At 42.9% G+C, this 19,638-nt stretch overlaps 4 protein-coding genes across 6 annotated transcripts; all 4 read right to left on the bottom strand.

Moving 5' to 3' along the window:
- Positions 1–3,790: 3,790 nt before the first annotated feature.
- On the bottom strand, positions 3,791–6,264 carry LOC103970264 (uncharacterized). 3 transcript variants are annotated; one of them, XM_009383970.3, is made up of 4 exons: positions 6,180–6,264; positions 4,594–4,666; positions 4,393–4,519; positions 3,791–4,313 (listed from the first exon to the last, which is right to left on the bottom strand). In XM_009383970.3, the coding sequence occupies exons 2-4, from the start codon at positions 4,653–4,655 to the stop codon at positions 3,999–4,001; spliced, it is 504 nt and encodes a 167-aa protein (XP_009382245.2). In that variant the 5' UTR covers positions 4,656–4,666; positions 6,180–6,264; the 3' UTR covers positions 3,791–3,998. The 3 variants fall into 3 exon arrangements, with proteins under 3 accessions (XP_009382245.2, XP_009382246.2, XP_064945095.1); XM_009383971.3 differs by having other exon boundaries at positions 6,175–6,258; XM_065089023.1 differs by lacking the exon at positions 6,180–6,264 and adding an exon at positions 5,979–6,151.
- Positions 6,265–8,549: 2,285 nt separating this feature from the next.
- LOC135596824 (probable receptor-like protein kinase At5g24010) lies at positions 8,550–10,375 on the bottom strand. Its single transcript, XM_065089021.1, has one exon. It carries the CDS (start codon positions 10,210–10,212, stop codon positions 8,776–8,778), a length of 1,437 nt encoding a protein of 478 aa, XP_064945093.1. The 5' UTR covers positions 10,213–10,375; the 3' UTR covers positions 8,550–8,775.
- Positions 10,376–10,750: 375 nt separating this feature from the next.
- LOC135596823 (receptor-like protein kinase HERK 1) lies at positions 10,751–13,485 on the bottom strand. Its single transcript, XM_065089020.1, has one exon. It carries the CDS (start codon positions 13,423–13,425, stop codon positions 10,897–10,899), a length of 2,529 nt encoding a protein of 842 aa, XP_064945092.1. The 5' UTR covers positions 13,426–13,485; the 3' UTR covers positions 10,751–10,896.
- Positions 13,486–15,032: 1,547 nt separating this feature from the next.
- On the bottom strand, positions 15,033–19,638 carry LOC103970849 (B-type cell cycle switch protein ccs52A-like). Its single transcript, XM_009384776.3, has 10 exons — positions 19,051–19,638; positions 18,806–18,928; positions 18,616–18,720; positions 17,969–18,148; positions 17,681–17,743; positions 17,371–17,565; positions 15,991–16,092; positions 15,844–15,906; positions 15,707–15,772; positions 15,033–15,490 (listed from the first exon to the last, which is right to left on the bottom strand). The coding sequence occupies exons 1-10, from the start codon at positions 19,564–19,566 to the stop codon at positions 15,437–15,439; spliced, it is 1,467 nt and encodes a 488-aa protein (XP_009383051.2). The 5' UTR covers positions 19,567–19,638; the 3' UTR covers positions 15,033–15,436.

Genomic DNA, 19,638 nt, shown 5'->3' with positions numbered 1-19,638 from the left:
TTTATAAGTTTAATTTTTTTGATTGAATCGATATTTAATATATGTTAACCTTGACCAATTTGACACATATTTATCAATATTTAATTTTGATAATATTTATTTAAAAATTGTTCTTCCTCTTAAATTATAATTCACATGGTTTGAATTAGGTGGGGTTGATAAGAATAAGCTCATCATCAATAGGTTATTGTGGACACAAAAATGCATAGTTTGCATCTCAAACGCATAACTATTTAGAGGGCTCTTCTAAGCTACTCTTGGAAGAGATAATAAGATAAAAACTCATCCATACTTATATAACCTTTTTGTATATTAACAATCCTTTTTAATTTAGTTACCATTTGATTCTATATTAATTTGATAATCTATTGATCCTACTATGATTCAAATACAAAGAACAAAAATATGGTACAAAGGTACCTTAAATCATTTCATCTTTATTTAGTTACCATGCATTATTAATACAAACCAAACACTGGCTGTAGGAGAACAAATTATTGAGCTCTAGTAAATTAATGTATCTATTCGATGTATTCTAATCTTTCTCATACTATTATACCACTTGCAATATTTTCAGATGAACTCATTGTCATCATCTATTAACCTTAGTTAGAAAAAGGGTGAAAAATAGAAAGTCTCATAAATATGTAAGAATTTATTTTTAATCATATTATTGCACTCATCCTCTATCAATAAAGTCTTTTTTTTTTTGTATCGAACAAATCATGGAATTCATCTGAAATTCACTCACAAAAAGTCTTGAGAAAATATAGTTCTCGATGTTTTATGAAGAGTGTTTGCGATCATTGGTTTCCAATTTCAAGATACAAGATAGGGAAGAACTCAAGAGTATTATAGCACAAGAATTCTTTTCTCGACAACGCAACATTCATGAGACATTTATTTGGTGTGGGTAGACATTTGGGGGCGTACATGAAGAATCCACAAGAAAATAAGTTATAGAGCGTCTCTTATTCTTCTTGGATTCTGCTTACTGTCTTCTTCTCCACGCATGTTCTTCTTGAATACTAAGAGACCAACGAAGAAACTCCAGAGTAGTTTCTGAGTGTAGAAGCAGAAGAGAAATAAGCAATTCACGGCAGTTTCCGAAGGTGTAGTCACCGCGTCTCGGACGGAGGAGTGAGAACTAACTTGAAGCATTGTCGCTTGGAGTTGCGATTGATCTTTTGCAGTGAAGAATCGCGTCATGAATCGAAATATCAGCATTGCTGCGACACCACTCGACGCTCGAGAAGGGATTACTGGTCTTGGGTTTGGGAGAACCGCCCGCTGAGTCCTTCCGACTCCTCACCGTCTTCGAAGAAACCAATCTCAAGCACTTCACCTTCTTATACAAGGGCATCAGAAAACACAAACACCTCCGCAGTGTTCTCTTCGAAGGTCTCGTGCAGTTCCGAAAGAAATGCAACTTGGGCTTCCAACTCTTTGGTGTGAGATCGATGGAAGAGCATGAACTGGCCGAACTGGGTGTGGCTTTGGCTTGGAGGAACACCGGAAGGTGTGAAGAGATCGAGGAAGCAGCTCTACTAGGAGAAGAGCAGAAGGTACTCCTCCTCGAGGGAAGGGACTTCGATGAGCAATCGTATGCTACCGAAAGTTTTGGTGCAGTGACGCAGTGAAGCGGCAGTAGGAGACCATCGGAGAAGATTTGGTCTGCATGGACTAGGAACGAAGATTCAGATAGGGGGAGGTTGAAGTCGAAGACGTCAGCGCTACTGCTCATCCACCGCGTGGAGATGGACTCGGGATCCATGTCGATGGAGGAGCCACCGTCGGCTGGAGCGATGGCCGTGGTCGAGAGTGGCGTGGGAGGGCTTGACGATAGGAGAAGCTACTATCGATGAACACCAGTTGTGAGGTCTCCATGCGAGCTTTAAGGCTTGAGATTGAGAGCGAGTAGTTGGCCGGGCGAGATGAGAAGAAACTGGACATGACGAGTGACAACAAGAATGTTATCACATCATTCCACGTCTTGATTGATTTGGTTTGGAGGATGCCCTCTGCTTGTTTGCGTCGAGACGCCGAGATCTTCTTCCGTGAAAATACGTTTGGTCCTCTAATTTCGTGGACTATTTTTAATTTCTACGCTTATTTATTTATTTATAGTCATAAGATTACACGTGGAGTGGGGAGAGTTATTCCATTTTCATGAAAAAGATATATATATATATATATATATATATATATATAATTTTATCAAAGAAATATAATAAAAAATTAAAATTCTAAAAATTATTATTTTTATCAAAAAAAGAAAGAAAAAAAAAAGATTACATCAAGAATTTTTTAACCTTTTGATAGATATCAAACGATTGAAAACAAAAGTATACGTACAGAAAGCGATAGATATTTATGATTTCTTCTTACTCGTTTAAGTCGTTGTGCACAATTAATACGGCTGGAAGAAGGAAGGAAGGAAGGAAGGGAAGGAAGGAAAGAGGAATTCGATGGATGACGACGACCATTATTTTTTAGGTGTCAGAAATCTCTTGGAATTGAACCGAAACAGAAACACGGGTGACATGCCACCAGAGATAAGACATTTTTAGTGGCAGATGAAGGTAGACAAGGAAGCTTTCGGAAGCGGTACGAACGACGTGTTGCGCCCGCAACGTGGTTGTCGAATGGCCCCAATGGTCCCGTCGTCATGACAGTCCTATGCCAAACGACCTGCAGGGGTTTACATTTTGGCGACCGACATGAATAGTCACCGGAAGACCGAGCCGGCGTCAGCTTGGGGTCGTGAGAGGCGGATACCAGACGATGGAACTCGATCTACCGTCCGGATTTACGTAGACATTCATTCGTCGGAGGAGGGTATGGGAACCATATACGAAGAAGTTTATGTCGAGCGGATGATGATAATAGCAAACCGGAATGCGTGTAGGAATCGGGAATCCAAGCGATCGTTCTCCGGCATCTAATCTCTGTGGCATGCAATCGAAGTCAAAGACTGTTCATTCATTAAGCCTTACTTGTTACATGTTATTTATGTGATGCATACGCAACGGAGAACAAACGGTGGCAACGGGGTTCGATGTGACTGGATGCGAGCTGGACGGCAGAAAACAATATTTCCAGATGCTGATGCTGATGCAGATAAAAATATATAGCACAATGTCAAAGCAACTCACGGGTGATTTCCCGAGTAGGATATTGGAGCACAGGTGATTTTTCCTTTAAATTTCTAAATACCATATAATTTAAAATTTCCCGAGGTGGGTTTCTGACTCTTTTCTTTTTAATTATTGTCATATAAATTTTATATTGTTATATCTGAAACCTGTTTTACATTTATTATTTTTAAAAAATTATTTAAAATTATTTATTGATATTATTAGATCAAAATAAAGAAAATAATCGTTAAAGTTTTATTTGGGACAATTATCTAATTTTATTTTACTCTCTACGATTTTTTTTTATATTTCATAAATTTCATTTGAAATTGTCATGAGTTATACAAATTTTAATTCAGGATTATTGATTTATTAATATTTTAAATTCATTATGATGGTTTTAGAATCGTATTGAATAATAATGTTTCTATCTTAATTAAATTATTGAGTGTGATTGGAATTTTCATTTGCTTTTTAAAAATATTTAAGATTTATTTTGAATACAATTATTAATTAATTTTATTACATTCCCTTTGTTGTGCTTTTGTCGAAAGCGTATCAAAACTTACTCACGGGATGTAACAACGTTAGCGTCAACACAGTAAAAACATGCATAAGAGGTGGAAATTTCTAATGCCAAGGTAGGCCACGAATAATAAGAAATAAGTAGTTGAAATGATGGAAAATTCATGTATACAGAGTGAAGCAAATCAAGCCATTTTTCCAGTCGCCACAAGCTGTAGAAGTGGTGGTAAGAGCGAAGAAGTAAGGTCCAGAGTATCATCACCACTGAAAAGAACAGTGTCCCAGATCAGGTAACGGTGGTTGATTCACTCTTTGTACAGGTTTACAACACCTCTATCAGTCTGATTCTTGATATCCCGTCAAAGAATGATCCTTGTTGCCAGGAGGCAAGGAATTTGTTAGCAGTCTTGGTTTCTTCGTCGCACAACCTCCTTGTTCTTCGAGGGACTTCAATTTATTCCTTATCGCTGCGATCTTGGCATTCCGATTCATTTGCCCTAGCGTGCTGCTGCGTGCATCATTGGCTTTTGTTTCAGCACAGGCAAACTTTGATTCCATGTCTCCCAGATGCTTCTCACTGGCCAAACGAACGACCAGAGGGCGTCCAGAAACAAATCTACCATTCATCTTTGTTTTTGCCAATAGAGCTTCCTGAATGCTCACTTCAAACAACAACAATAAGACTATCGCAACTAGGTTTTAGATGATGTTACGTGACTTTGTTGCTTACCTCTTTCGTGCTATACTGGATAAAGGCGTAGCCACGTGGTTCCCCACGTTTAGGACCACGGGTGTGCCACAGAAAATCTTCAGATATAATCTTCCCAAAAGGGGAAAACATCTTGATCACATTGGACCTAATTCAGATTACAGTAAGCAATGTATCACAAGGAAGAGGCTGTAAGAAGGAATAACGTTGATTAGTTCTTACTCAGGGACCCTTTGATCAATATTGCCAACATATATCTTGCTTTCACACGTTTCATCGGTCATACCCCACCGTCCTGCGTTGTGAAGTTGAAGCCGTGATGTAAGATTGTCATGCACTAGTAAAATGGTTAGGAAACAAATTTCCAGCAGCAACCAACATTCTTGTCAAATGGAAATTGTATCTGTTTGATAGTCTTAATGATGGAAAAGTTCTTGCAGCAAAGAGAAACACAAAGGCATGGACAAACACATAAAAAGTCAGATGCACACATAAAAAATTCTTACGATGAAATATGAAGTGTTCAAACTTTAACAGATAAAATGGAAGCCTCATATCCAGCACATCAAATTGTGACAATTTCATTGAAATAAAGCATAACATCAAATTCATCATCAAAAGCTTAGATCTATATAGGTGAAGTCTGCTGATCGGGACTCCTCATTGGCAGATGGTAATCCTCTATTTGAAAATTTCAAGATTGTGTAATTCAATATCTAATAGTCAAATAGATAGTACAAATTTAATTCAACAATAAATTCTATACTCAACATCAGAATCCCCGATGGTGCCTTACCGATGGAACTAGCTCATCTGAAGATTTTCAAAGATTAAAAACTTTTTTGACAGCAGTCTTCAATTTAGGTGAAATAATGTGAAAGATAAGATAGATCTCATCACTTATCCAATAATAATCAGTTCCATAGGATGCATCACATCAAAAATTTCATTCGGTACAGAAAAATTCAGAGTGCTAAAGAGGGTTGAAAGATTGCAATTTGTTTTTCTAATCCTTCTATACAGTTTTCTTATCGTAGAGAAGGTTCAAACAAAGATGGAAAACAAACAACAATCTGATCTACTAGCCATGGCTACCAAACCTGAAAAGGCTCATTTCATCTACAACTTTATTTCCCGCTAGATAACGTATGAAGTGTCAGCTAACAAGAACATCGCCAACTTATTAATATGATTTCAATTTCTTCTGTTGTTCCGTGATCAAACTATCACTACCCAATCCCAATTCCGACATGCAAATGTACTCTGGAATCTCAATTAATATACCAATTAACACCGAACAAGAAGCACCCAACGGGCAAGTCATAAGACTACATCTTCTCATCAAATCCTCTTCATCATCGTCTTCTATTTTCCAGTCAACTGAAGATTGTTTAGAATTCTTTAAATTCCATTTGTCCTCAGCTCCTCAAAGATGTCTTCCAATGCCTAATTTTATCCAACTCGCGCGGCGCCCCAAAGAACAACCAGTTCCACGAAAACGGAGCCTCTTCATCCATTGATTTCTTCTCAGCGATAAAAAGAAAGAAAAGAAAGAAGGACGATCAACAATTATGGTCTATGATCGACAAAAATCCACCGTAATCTACCTCGAACTGTACCGAGAGTTACTCGATATGCATCGAACATCGAAAACCCCAACACACAGGATGGCATGGCTCTCGAATTTATTGCCCCAGGAAGTAAAAGATAGAAAGAGCAACGCAGGATGATGAGACATGAACGAAATGAAATCAAGGGAAGAAACGAGAAAGATACAAGGCATGCAAGGAAGAAGATCCGAACCTTACCTTCTACGGAGCCGCCGGTCGAGAGAGGGAGGAGCGAAGTCAGCGTAGACGGACGGAGAGGCCGTTAGGGCTCGAGAGAGACACCATTATCTGTGACCCCAAAGGTGGGCTATAATACGGCATCGAGATGAATCGTTGGGCCCATATCGTAAGATCTGGCCCATGTAAACTTGTGCGATGCGTGTAAATAATGCGATTTATAGTAAGATCCGGCCCATATAGTAAGATCCGGCCCAAGAAAATTTGAGTCGTTTGCTACTTCCCAAGTCGAAGATTTGTCTTGGAAATGTCGTCTTACATCAATTTATCTGAAAGGTTTTCCTATTTTCTTTTATATTTTGTGTGGGGGATGGAGATCGGAGAGATATGTAACGTCGTAAGCTATCAACAACAAAAATGCTTTCATATTCATTTCGAAAAGCTTGCATTGAAATCGACATTTTGCGATGGCTAATTGAGAACGAGCCCTTCCAAAAGTTCGTTTCTTGCTACAAGAACAAATGAATCTGTGTTTGGAATATTCATTTCAAAAAAGCTTAAACGATCGACAAGTTGCAACTTTATGTTGAGATCCTTTATGCCAACAAAGTCTTCCATGAGTTCATCATGTGGTTCCAGAGATTATACATATAACGATTCAGCAATCGCATACCCACACCATCATATGATGAACTTATCTACTACTGCATCCACTTTGTTACAGAGATGAACACAACCAACAATAGATACATGTCGCATGCTTTGCATTAGATGCTTCTTCATACTTCAACGTGCCAAAAACATGATCAGATTTGTCGACCAAAATATAAAGCAAGGGAATGAATCTGTACTCATTCTACCATCAAAGAGAATTGTTCTAGCACCAAAACGACACCATGAATTCAGAGGAGAACAAATCTCAGATGACTTAAGCAGGGCAAACAATAAAATAAACTGATACAAGATAAACCCCAATAATTTCACAAGTGAAGAATGAGGTGCGTGCGCCGTCTGTTGATCTAAATTATCCCAATAAATCACTAAAACCAAAAACAAGGAGAATGCAAAGACTCATTTTGGGTTAATCAACCAGACTTTCTGAGAGTGATTTAGTAACTTACAGCATCAAAACACTTTTAACATTTTGAATTGTAAACTACTTCATCCGCAAAAATTTAATAGCCATGTACCAAATATCGGAAGGCCGTCGGCAGTAAGGAAAAGTAAATGATGCATCAATTTACCTTTGCCTTACATGGAATCAATGTGACAGATGCATATTCAAGATAGAAAATGCATTGCACAACAATCAAAGCTCCTGGTCACCTGCCTTTTGCGTCAAGGAAAAAGATGTTGAAAGGTGCAGGAAACAACACCATGTATTTTTGCCCTTCAAAGAGGCCAAGTATGCTCATTTCTTTTTCTTTCTTCATAATGATGTGGTAGCCGAAAAGAAATTAAACCTCACAAGAAAAGGAAAAGAAATATCAAAATTCGATCAGATTTATATCAGCACCAATTTTTACTATCAATTTTAGCCATAGTTTTATCCCAACCACGAAATATTTTCCTAAGCATGACACTCAATGTGCTTGACAATGCTTAATTTTGCTCCATTGTAGGATTATCCAAAGCACGACATGCCTTCTATAGAAGCATAACCAGAAGGTGCAGAATGCAAGGTCCGTATGAGTTGACATGGATATGCTAAATTGCTTGCCTTAAGCTAAGATGTGAAGTGAAGAGCAACAAGTCATCACAATAGGTGAACTCAGTCTCAACACGCCTCATGAGGTACAAACTGACTCTATATGTCTAAATAACTTTACAAATACAAATAGGCTTCCTGGAAGAATTTTCCAGCTTGACAACTATTACACTAAGGTCAATATTTCAAATCAGATTAAGAAAGCAGTTATGAGCATATCTTCTTTCTGTGTCCTATAATAACCAGAAGAAACAACCATTTTCAACACACCAAAAGCTACTATGAGAAAAATAATTAAAAAAACCAACAGCAGCACGAGCAATATAATGGACTAGAGGATACCAATGATATATTTGTATCACTAATGGGCATCCCCAACAATGAGCATCCATGTGGTGCATGCACATAAGTGCTAGATGAAACCTAGGCTTCATTTGCAGACGACAATTTGCTCCTCAATCATAAGTTGATCGGGCAGTAATCAATTTGTTCAGAAGTCTACAACAGATCACATATATGGCAAGCCTGCATTAAGCGACTTCCATAAGCTGCTAGAGATCTCTAGAAATATGGCTGAAGATGCAGATAAACTGAATGCACATTATTCCTCTTATCCCACAGATGACAAGAATTATATGAAACTAAGGAGAACAAAATTTTAGTGTATAAACAATTACAGCATATTTAAATATTAATTTGTAAGCTTGCCAAGTTGATTGAAAAATGCATAGAAGTTTACAGGGGTTCAGTCCTTTGAGAAACAAAGCTAGTCCTCAAAAACAGATTCATCAAGTGATGTGCAAACAGCACATTTTACATAGTGTAAGAAAGTATTAAACGCAACACGAGTGTTTTATACTCTTCATACAAGCCATAGAAAATATTATACAACATTCTTCCCTTAATTCATCAAAAGTCTACCAACTTACCTGGTATAACTGGAGAATCCTTGGACAACTTACCATTTGAAACATCAACAGGTAGACGTGACCAAGACATAAGACTCCTTGACTCAGACCGCCACCTCAAGAATAGCATGAAGGCAATCACTGACAAGCTCATAAAAGCAAAGCCACATGTAAGTGAACGAAGAAAAGCTCCAAAGCCTCTTCCGACCGGATCCTCAGAAACCAAGATAACTGGAGCCTTGCCATCAAGACTGCCCATTGTATTGTTGATCTTCATTATCTCCAAACCATTCAACAATCCTCGAATCCAGGAAGGATTACTCAGATTAGATGGACGAATGCTTATGCTCAAAAGCTCCAAAACATCAACATCCACAACAAAGTCTACATAATATGGTGAAGCCAGTATTTGCCCAGTGGAATCAGAGAGATCAAAATCTTGATATGCCAAGTACCCATTAAGGTAGACATTAAAATAAAGCTGGTTAAGCGCCAAACTAGCAATATCACAGAAATGCATCCGAACAAGGTACTTGTAACCTGAACTGACGGGGAATTCCCATGTCATGCTATAATTGGAGCCTGGAACAGTGGCACCACTCGTTGCTCTTGCGGTATTATAAACATTATCAGGGGCAACTTCACGACTCGCTCCGTATCTCTGGTACTTAATCCTTCCGCTATATGTCACAACTTTCGAAGCAGAACTCAGCTTTAGAAACTCAACGTCAGAAACCCACGTCCTCCAGAGAGTATCGTTAAAAGGAGTCACCTTTGGACCCCCAATATTAACCCTATAGAGTGTTTCCAAAGCCTGTTTCGAAAGCCCATGAAATTCCGTAATTTCGTCGGGTTTTACTAACCTTCCAGCGTCCAAAATGAGATCTTTCGGAGCTGACATGACTTCGATGGCGTTTACAAAGGCAAAGGAGGACCTGTCCGCCGGAGAAAACGATATTACGAGCTTCCCTTCATTCAGGTTGATGAAGTACTCCTTCATCACAGGGCTCGAGGTGCCGAAATAGGACAATAGGGTAATATCCGAGGCCAAAACGTGGAAGCGAGCGGAGGAGAGGTCGTACTCCGGGGTGGAGAAGGGGTAGAAGTGGAGGCGGATCCGATGGATTCCCTTGTTCTTGATCTCGAACTCATAGGAGGAGGGGCAAGCGAAGACCCTGGCATTCCGATGGAGGGGGACGGCGTCCGGGGACGGGTTGGAGAGGGAGATCTGGCGGCCGTGGGAACGGAGGACGGGTGGGGAGAGGCCGGAGTCGGGGAGGAACGCGCGGCCGTCGTCGAGGTCGGCGGCGGAGGAAGCGCCGCAGGCGATGAGGTGGTTGTCAGGGGGAGAGAAGCGGACCGCGGAGAGGGTGGAGATGAGGGAGAAGAGGAGGAGCAGACCGGTGGCGAGATCGCCAGGGATTCGACGACTCGCCATTGGAGATGGTATCGATCACGAGACGGGGATTTGGGAAGTGTCTTTTGCTGGCGACGGAAGGGTCTGGAAATTGGGGTAGGACGACGATTGTGGTTGGTTTCGACGCGAGCCAGCTGTCACGCGGTCCGAACCAGAGAGTCGGTGGGACGGGAAGAAAATTTCTACCCCGCGTTGGAGAAACTTCAATGATGCTATCGACGCGCTCCAGCGTTGCTCGATCGTGGTCGGTCCCACGCGGGACCCACCGCGGGATTGTGATGTGGACGGTCCGGATTGTTCAGTGGAGAAGCGTCGTCCCTTTACGCAGCACGCATGACGAGTGAGACGCCTTATCTGAACAGATGTACTCAACGGTCCATAAAATAGTTTCAGTAAAGGTTATTTATACCGATTAAATTTGACCAAGTCAAACATTTCGATGATGACCTTCGATTCTCCAGAATCACAACCGAGTCATATATAATGCACGGTTCTGCGATTGGTCTCTCATATATAGCCCAGCATCAACATTTGAAGTGAGTTGAAAAGGCCATTGGAGTTGCAGAAGGAAGTTTTATGTAGAAAAGGCCTGTAAATTGACTTCTACGACAATCAAATTAAACAAGCATCCATACAGTAACACTGGCTCATATAATAATAATTCACTATGATTGCAAATTTATATGCCTTGGCCATCCAGAGTAATTATCTTCCTTCGTCGGTGACCAATTGGGAGAATACGGTGCTTGCCATCAAGTCCGATTCCCCCTGCCTGGCCATCCTGCTCCTGTCATTTGCCTCATCAAAGTTTAAGCTCGCCGTATCCACGTCCCTCATCGCTGCTACTGACATCTGCGACTCCACAGCGCCACTATCCTCGTGCGGTTCCCTCTTCAGCTCCGTCACATGAAGCTGGAGAGCGTACTCTAAGTTCCACAGGATGTCCGCGAACGCAGGCCTGTCGATACCATACTCTGCGACACACTTCTCCGCCGTCTCGCCAAACTTCCTCAGTGAATTGGTGTTGATCTTTCCCACAAGCCTCTGATCGATGATCTTTTCGAGCTGGCCTCTCCTCTGCCAGTGAAGCGCCCACTCCGCCAGGTTCAGCTGCTCCATGGAGAGGCTTCTATCGATCACGGGCCTCGCGCACAGCACCTCGAAGAGCATCACTCCGAAGGAGTAGACGTCGGATTTGTCGGTGAGCTTCTGCGTCTTGAAGTATTCCGGGTCGAAGTATCCAAAGGTGCCCTTGACTCCGGTTGTGACATGGGTCTCGCCGAAGGAAGGACCCAGCTTGGAGAGGCCGAAGTCGGAGACCTTGGCCAAGTAGTTTTCGTCAAGCAGGATGTTGGTGGACTTGATGTCGCGGTGGATGATGGTGTGCGAGTAGCCGGTGTGGAGGTAGTGAAGGCCCCTGGCGGCCCCGATGCAGATCTCCAGCCTCTGCTTCCATGAAAGACACGGCTTGTCCGAGCCGTACAAGTAGTTCCTCAGCGTCCCCTTCTCCATGTACTCGTAGACCAAGATCCTCTCCGATTGCTCGTCGCAGTACCCGATCAAGGAGACGAGATGCCGGTGGCGAATACCGGACAGGACGAGGATCTCAGTCTGGAACTCCGGGTACCCTTGCTTCGATCCCGGCATGGCTCGTTTCACCGCGATCTTGGTACCGTCGGCGAGGACACCCTTGTATACCTTCCCGAAGCCGCCGCTGCCGACAACAAGGCTCTCATCGAAGTCGTTAGTAGCTGCCTTGATGTCGAGCAGGGGGATGTAGAGGCCGAGATTAACTCTGAGCGATGCTGCGAGCGCCGTTCCTTCGGTGGACTTACTCGAACGCCCAACAGAGTTTCCGCGCGGAGTTTCTCGAAACGGAGACCAGGATTCATTCGGCAGCAGAGGCAGAGGCTTCGATCTGCGCCTCTTACGTATGAAGACCATGACAAAGATGATCAGAAGACTCACAAGCAGGACGCCACCAACAGCGACGCCGACTATCGCTGCAATAGGCACGCCATTGCTGGAATTTGATAGCAGGTTGGAAGTTCCATCAAGGCTGCCGAACGTGTTGTTTACCTTGAAGATCTCCAGCCCGTTGAGCATCGCATTAGCATTCCACTGCGTGGTCCGGGCAACGTTCCGGCCAATGCTTATATTGATCGTTCCGGAGCTCGGAACTTCCAAGGCGTAGTCAATATAGAATGCTTGGGCAAGAAACTGAACGCGATCACTGGCTTGTATCTCCTGAACTCGCAGGTTCCCGACGTAGAGGTCGAAGCTGACGTCATTGTTGATCGCTGGCGATATGAAATCACAGAAATGTGTTCGTACTAGGTACTTGTAACCTGCGACCACTGGAAAGCTCCACGTAACGTTGAAGTCGAAATTGGGGTTGGCCCGGAGTGAGCTCGAGATGTTCATGGTTCTGGCCGTACTGTAGACTGTCCGCGGAGCGACATCGTCAGACTCGTTCGGCTGGTACGTAATTGTGTCGGGGTCCGTGCGGTTCACCAAGGAGGCAACCTCGTTAAGGAGGTACTCATCGTCGGCGATCCACGTCCTCCAGAGGCTGTCGTTGACCCGAGGCCCGCCCATGTTGATCCTGTGGACAGTCTCAAGCGCTTGACGGGACAATTGGGCGATATCCAGCTGTGCGTCTTCGTCGTTGATGAGATTGGCGGGTGCGGTGAAGACCTCGACGGCGTTGACGAAGGCCAACGGCGAGCTCGAACTTGGAGCGAAGGTGACAACGAGCTCGTCAGAATCGACCCAGAGGAAGTACTCCTTGATGGTCGGAGCCGTGGAGATCGGTGCGAAGTCTTCGAGGAGGACGACGCCGCGTTGGAGGGCGTTGACGCCAAAGCGGGCGGAGGAGAGGTTGTAGCTGTTGCCGGAGAAGGGGAAGAAGTGGAGGCGGAGGACATAGGTACCGTGGGTGTTGATCGTGAAGCGGTAGGAGGCAGAACTGGTGAAGACGCGAGCGGTGGAGTAGAGGGAGGAGGAGGAGGCGGCGACCGAGGGATTGGAGAGGGAGGGGTACTTGGCGGAATCAGAGAGGAAGGGAGAGTCATCGGTGAAGTTGCGGGAAGGCACGTCGGTGGTGATGACGATGTCAGGTGCGGAACCGCAGTTGAGGTAGTGGGAAGTGTCGGGGTTGAAGGCAGTGGTGGAGACGAAGAGGGCGGAGGGGAGAAAGAGGGGGAGGAGGAAGGCGAGAATCCTGAGATCCATTATGGTGCTACGGAGCACCGGGGAGTGCTTGTGCGGGGATGCTTATGCTTGTGACTGCTAGCAAATTTACAGCCGGTTTGTGGAATTGGAATGGGTCCCCCTTTGGCCCTTAGCGTGGAAAATTCATAACCCAAGACGAGCAATTGCAAACCACGGCCCGCCCGCCATCCCCACCTACCCTGCCAATCACCGAAGGGCCCACCTGTCACCCCTCCAAAACCCAGACGGGTAAGTCACCGGGTGTCGTGTGCATATCCGTGAACGTAGTCCATCATTAGTGTGGATACGACCTCTCCAGGGAGCAATCTCATCATCTATCGCTTGGAATAAATGTTGGCCCGCGAGGTCCCACGCCTGAATTATTGCCAGCCGTTCATCCACTGGGCTCGGTGCATGTCCAAGTGATTCACTGTGGAATGAAATGAAGGTATAGTGAGACAAATCATTGGAAAATATATTTGAAGAGTCTTGATCAAGTGCGGTGGACAGTGCCGTGTGTAGACCACTTCATCCTAATATTCCAAAATATCAGTGGAAAATGGCCATGCTGACGACGGACAGCTCCCTTGCGCACTCACTTTTTTGTGGACTCCGTGACTTCTTCGGGTCGGCTGTCTCTCGTGGTGGCGGGACTCAGCGGACTCGCAGTCTGCGGGGCCCTGCCGAGTTGTTGTCCGCTAAGTAAACGGCGATTGGTGGCGCGACTCCTGTGCTGGCATTAATGGCGATCGGCTTCATTAGGAGGCGGCTGGCCGTCGACTGATTTTGTCTCGTTGACCCAAGTCAACAAATAAACAGTTGGAAAAGGGGGTTCTTCGCCACGGGAAGCATCGCGTCGGGGGGCTCATCAATTGACTCGTGCCCCGTGGTTGACGCGGGCGTCATCTTGAGATCACGGGACGCATCTTGAGCCCATGGGAAGGCGGAGTCTACGGTCTTTGGCATCATCCGACGGGGCTTCGTTGACCTCTCGAAGTTCGCAGCGCGAGAGTTCTACTTCAACGCTATCCACCGTCTGCATCTTATCATGCTCAGGCTGTCACGATATAGTAATTAACATTATCGTTCGGATCATTTCGACTCATTTGAATCATCCAAACCTTTAGAAAAATCGTGTAAATACAACCCTGAGAGAGGCTGTTCGTTTGTCTCAGCAGAGACGAGAGAAATGAGAGACGGGGTGACCAAGTTTCGGTAGTCAACGTTATAATCATAAGAATCAAAATATTTATTTATCATTAGCATACTTGTAACAGTTTGCACATCGATTCCTACTGTAAAAATATGGAAAACACTTGAAGCAACACATCGAATTATCTAAAAAACAGGGGAAATAGTCCTAAGTAATAATAACATTGTGCATGATCATGGTGACTTTACATCAAAAATATTGTGGCATCAAGGCAGGAATATGACCATCTCTCATGAGGCCACAGAGACAAGTAATGATCACTACAATTGGTTGATATCTGTTCATGCCAAATGGTCATCATCATAATGTAATAAACATTGTGGTTTAGAATTGACATAAAAATAGACACACTCGATCAACCTATAATTTCATGCTTTCCAATGCTAGGTGGGTGTTCTAATAACATGGACACTTAGCTTCGCTATTTGTCACCAGAGATCAGAACTCAAAGAACACCAAAAGGCTACCATGCAAGCACAGAACAACGTAGAAATGTACTACGTAATTAATATACAAGCACAGTACAATGTTACAAGGGTGTTTTTAGCGAGTTTTCAACCACATCACCAACTCTGTCTATAATTATCAGCAAGGCAAACTCATATCTCGTCCCCTCGTATCATTGCAAATGATGATGAGCATGACATGATAAAAAGTGGCCCCATATGCTGCCAATGGTCAAGCTTATGAAAATTAAACTTTGACCTGATTAGCACAAAGTAATAGCTCCTTTTCAGAAAGACGAAAAAAGAAAAGGAAAACATAAATCAACAACTATACAAACAGACAATCCATGGGACCAACAGGTAGAATTCAAGGTCACCGGATGTGACTTCTGCCAAGAGACCTTGCTCCGATATCGCTGCCAGTGTTCTGTTGTAAAAGCTTAATATTAGCACAAAGCAATCCTTCAATTGCAACAATTTCAGGTGTAAGTGTATGCAAAGAAGAAGAGAAGGTGATGCATTGAGGGCCTTAAGTTGTCCAGCTCGAAAGAGTGTCTGTATCATGATATATCTAAAGTAGGAAAAGGCCCAAAATATTTGGGCATGACACAACCTAGCTATGAAAAAAGACAGGTACATGTACCTGAGATTTAGATGGGAACACATTCCAAAATCTTAGCGTTTCATCACCGGCACCAGTGACGATGGTCTGCATGATGAAAAGAGGTCAATTGATGAGCTATATCTTGGTAAGTATAGAAATAAAAGAGAAGCAATTACCTGCCCATCAGGAGATATGGCGAGGTACAGGACTCGGTAAGTATGGGCGGTAAGTGTTGCAAGCTGCAAAGCACGATACATTGTCTCAGTAAAGTAAAAGAGTTATTTTGGTGTTTAATTGTCAGAAAGCCTGGGATAAAGGCACACCTTGGACATGGTTGGATATCGCCAAACAATTATTTGGTTTTGGGAATAACCATGGGTACTGACAATTTCATTGACATTCTTTGACCATACAAGGTTGCAAACCTGCTCGAAGATGAGATATTTAGTTTTTGTTTTTTTTTTTTCTTCTAGTGTTACCCCTAACTATATCATCTGCATGTACTCAGGAAACACAGATCTCTAAGTCTAAAAGATGGGGCTTAATTATGATACTTGGAAAAAAGATCACCAACATCAATATTCACTATTTTATGAGTAGTTTAACAACAATATCCCTGAAAGATGCATGACACTATTGCAGATTCCAAAAGATCAGCAGTTGAGCCATCCCCTTGCTCCTCTGTATACAGTAATGATATAGTTAACAATAGACAGCAAATGAAAAGGTGGCAAGGACCTAGAAATCCTAAAGTCCAGATAATATACATGTATGGTTGATACCTATTTCAAAAACTATACTGGATTGTATGGTTGACATGGTACTGGTACTGTGAACTCTGCTTCGAAAAAAGAAAATATTTATTTATTTGTCAAATAATCTGAGTACTACAGTATATCAGCATTCAAGTCCAATAAAGAAGCACAGTTGGTATAGTATGAATAGATTTGGTGTCGATAACGATCAATGGTCAGACTAGTATTGATTTATGCACTGGCACTCGATATAGGTTGGTACCATGTGGACCAAAGAGAAAGATGGATATAAGATGGGAGGAGAAGAGGGAAGAGAATGAGGCAGAAGAGGAGTACAAAACAAACCAGTCGGAGGAAATGGCAACCTAGAAAAAGTGGAGAAGATGCTGGAGATGCAGCAGGGAAGACAAAACGGTTGCAGAGATACAGCAGGGAAGAGGAGGCAGTGGTGGAGAGGAAACAGAGAGAGTGTGTGCAAACTTTTGAAACAAGATTTCCCTGCAGCCAAAGATAGGTACTAAATTCAAAAATTAAGATTAGCATTTAAAATGACACAAATGCACAAGGTGTTTATGTCTATTAAAGTTATACAAAGAAGAAGCATAGTTGAACTATTTCCTGACGTAAAGTGAAAATGAAGAAGGAATTGACATAGATTTGAAAACAAAATATTAAAGAGTAGAAACACATGGAGAAAAAGCATAGCTGCAAATCTGTTAGCATAGTCATAAGATATGAAAGATTCCTTCGGTTTTGTGATAATCTCAGCTATTCTAGTAAGCTGATCTTTGAATGATCACCACTAACATACATGTTTAGAACCAAAAATAAACAATACTTCGAAATGAAATGATTGGTGAAACATTTTAGGTTGTCATGTGCCAGCAGTGTATTAAATGGTCAAAAATATATCCAACTAGTATAAGATGTTAAGCTGTGATAGGTTACCTGACTTCCAGTGTCAATGCAGCTCAAGTGAGAGTTTGTGGTAGTATTCCACAAACGAATACATCGGTCTGCAGTTCCTCCACCAGATGCTAGAAGTCCATGTACATGTGGTGACCATGCAATTGCTTTTACAGCTGCAGTATGTTCACAATATTTCAGTACCGGCTGTGAGGAATGTTGATTCCACACAAAAAGCTGACATAAGAAAAATGTGAGAAGGTTACATACCGAATCTATAAAAATTCAATTGTAAAGAATTAAGTAAATCATGAAACAACATGCATAGAAATAACAATAATAACCTACTTACTTTGTTATCATTTCCACCAGAAGCAAGTTCAAAATTATCATAAGACCACTTCAAGCCACAAACCTGCAAAGATAAGAACCATAAGAATCACAACATATATATATATATAGCAAGTGGATATATATGTTGTGAAGTTCATTAGAAACATATACTTGCTCTGATCAGAAATAATCTCAAACCTAAAGATCTTAATATATGCAGATGATCAGGAAAAGCCAAATGAGATTGTTACTCAAGACGAAACATTCAATATGGAAATTTGTGCAGGTGATTGTGTCAATAAATCACCTCTGACTTGTGCCCTGTCAGCTTGCTAACAAAATCATCTTGGGCACGAATATCACGCTGTAGAATCATCTTATCTCTGCTACCTGAGGATAACAAAGATGAACCCCATGCAACAGCTCCAACTCGCAAAAGGTGGCTCTCCATTGTCCTTATCCTCCGACAATGAGTAGCATCCCATATCTGTGTCAAATAAAAGACAAAAAATACATAATGCTGGAAGATTTAGATACCGATGGTTTCACACCCTTTGGTGGGATTAAGTAAAAATGAACAGATATCTAAGACCAACAAAAACTTATATACAGGACAAAACAGTAAGTTAAATTGAATCCTGAGACTAACAACAAACAGCAAATGAAAACAAATGTTAAGATAACTACCATAATATCGAAGTTTTACTTCCAGAAGCAAATGCACACTGTAGAACTATGAACAATCCGATAATTGAAAACACCTCGTTCAAGAGTATACTAAAAGAAAAGAAGCAAAAGTGCATTTAGGATATTTGTGCAAAGTAGTAATAAACATGTCTGGAATAGATAAAGAATAGCCAAGGTAGCCAGCCGTAAGAGAACTCCTATGTTACCCTCGATCTCTGCTAAAATTGTTGCTATAAGAGGGTCGACAACAAAAGACCAAGATACTACCTGAACTTTCCCCTTGTTAGTACCGATGGCCAAGTGATCGCCACGCTGTGCCCATCCAACTGAACACACACTGTCATCCACACCCAAGTCGCAAAGCTTGGTAACCTTGCATGACAATCACGCAGAACATAGTCATTACGGGTATATGTGTAAAAGCATCAATAGAAGCAACAGCAGAAAAATACCTTACCTTGCTACTGCAGGCATTCCAAAGATACACGCAATCGCCCAAACCAACAGCCAGCACATTGTGTGAGGACCAATCGACGAGGTTCAGGTAGAAATCGTCCTGCAATGCCGGCGCATCCAGTACCTAGGAGCAACAGAATTCCAATTTCAGCACCAGTAGAAAAACTTGCCCAAATCACATTCATCAAATCCAGTCTTTCTCAACTACAATGACAACTCCAAGAGGAAAACGAAAAGCAAACCTACCTTGTAAGGCGATGGCGACACCTTTCTCGGCGCCCTCGGATGGATATGTGGGAACCCGGGAAGCCCATCTTCGAACTGCGTCGCAAGGGAGTGCCGGGGCACATCAGCCTTGTACCTAAAAATGTTCCTACTGGGGATCGAGAAACCCGAAGAAGACGACGTCGAGGAAGCGGCGGAGGAAGACCTCCTCCCGGCTGCCTCCGCCGATCGGTCGGGCGTGGCCGGGGGCGCCACGCCCTGATCCGGCCCAAAGAGAGCATTTCTCAGTAGGGCGGCGTAGGTGCCGGATCCATACTCTCTTCCCGACACGTCTGAGGACGAGGAGGCGGAGGGCGAGGGGGAGGGGGAGAGGTCGAATAGGGTGAAGTTGGACCCGATGCGGCTGGGAATGAATCGGTCGCTGTAGATGGTGCGGGGGGAGGAGTACGAGGACGGGAGGGCGCGCGAAGGTGTCGAGGACAAGGAAGGCTTCTCCATGCGAGGCGAGGAGAAGGCAAAGGCCGAAAAGGAGTCCATCCCAAGTGACCACCGCAGCTACTGTTGTTGCCTTTATCGTTCCCCTTTCCCGCTCCCGCGAAAGGAATCCCT

The sequence above is a fragment of the Musa acuminata genome, chromosome BXJ1-11, assembly GCF_036884655.1.
Source record: "Musa acuminata AAA Group cultivar baxijiao chromosome BXJ1-11, Cavendish_Baxijiao_AAA, whole genome shotgun sequence".
NCBI lineage: Eukaryota > Viridiplantae > Streptophyta > Magnoliopsida > Zingiberales > Musaceae > Musa > Musa acuminata.
This window is presented reverse-complemented; position numbering and strand designations above follow the sequence as displayed.

Bases quoted from the DNA above. Each gene is read 5' to 3' on its own strand.
- LOC103970264 (XM_065089023.1), bottom strand. From the start codon at position 6,045: ATGCCATCCTGTGTGTTGGGGTTTTCGATGTTCGATGCATATCGAGTA. The intron at 4,667-5,978 runs GTAGATTACGGT...TTCACAACGCAG, and splicing joins AACTCTCGGTACAGTTCGAG to GACGGTGGGGTATGACCGAT. The intron at 4,314-4,392 runs GTAAGCAACAAA...GTGAGCATTCAG, and splicing joins TCCAGTATAGCACGAAAGAG to GAAGCTCTATTGGCAAAAAC.
- LOC135596824 (XM_065089021.1), bottom strand. From the start codon at position 10,212: ATGGCGAGTCGTCGAATCCCTGGCGATCTCGCCACCGGTCTGCTCCTC.
- LOC135596823 (XM_065089020.1), bottom strand. From the start codon at position 13,425: ATGGATCTCAGGATTCTCGCCTTCCTCCTCCCCCTCTTTCTCCCCTCC.
- LOC103970849 (XM_009384776.3), bottom strand. From the start codon at position 19,566: ATGGACTCCTTTTCGGCCTTTGCCTTCTCCTCGCCTCGCATGGAGAAG. The intron at 18,721-18,805 runs GTAAGGTATTTT...TTGTCATGCAAG, and splicing joins GGAATGCCTGCAGTAGCAAG to GTTACCAAGCTTTGCGACTT. The intron at 15,491-15,706 runs GTACATGTACCT...CTTTTACAACAG, and splicing joins TGTTCCCATCTAAATCTCAG to AACACTGGCAGCGATATCGG.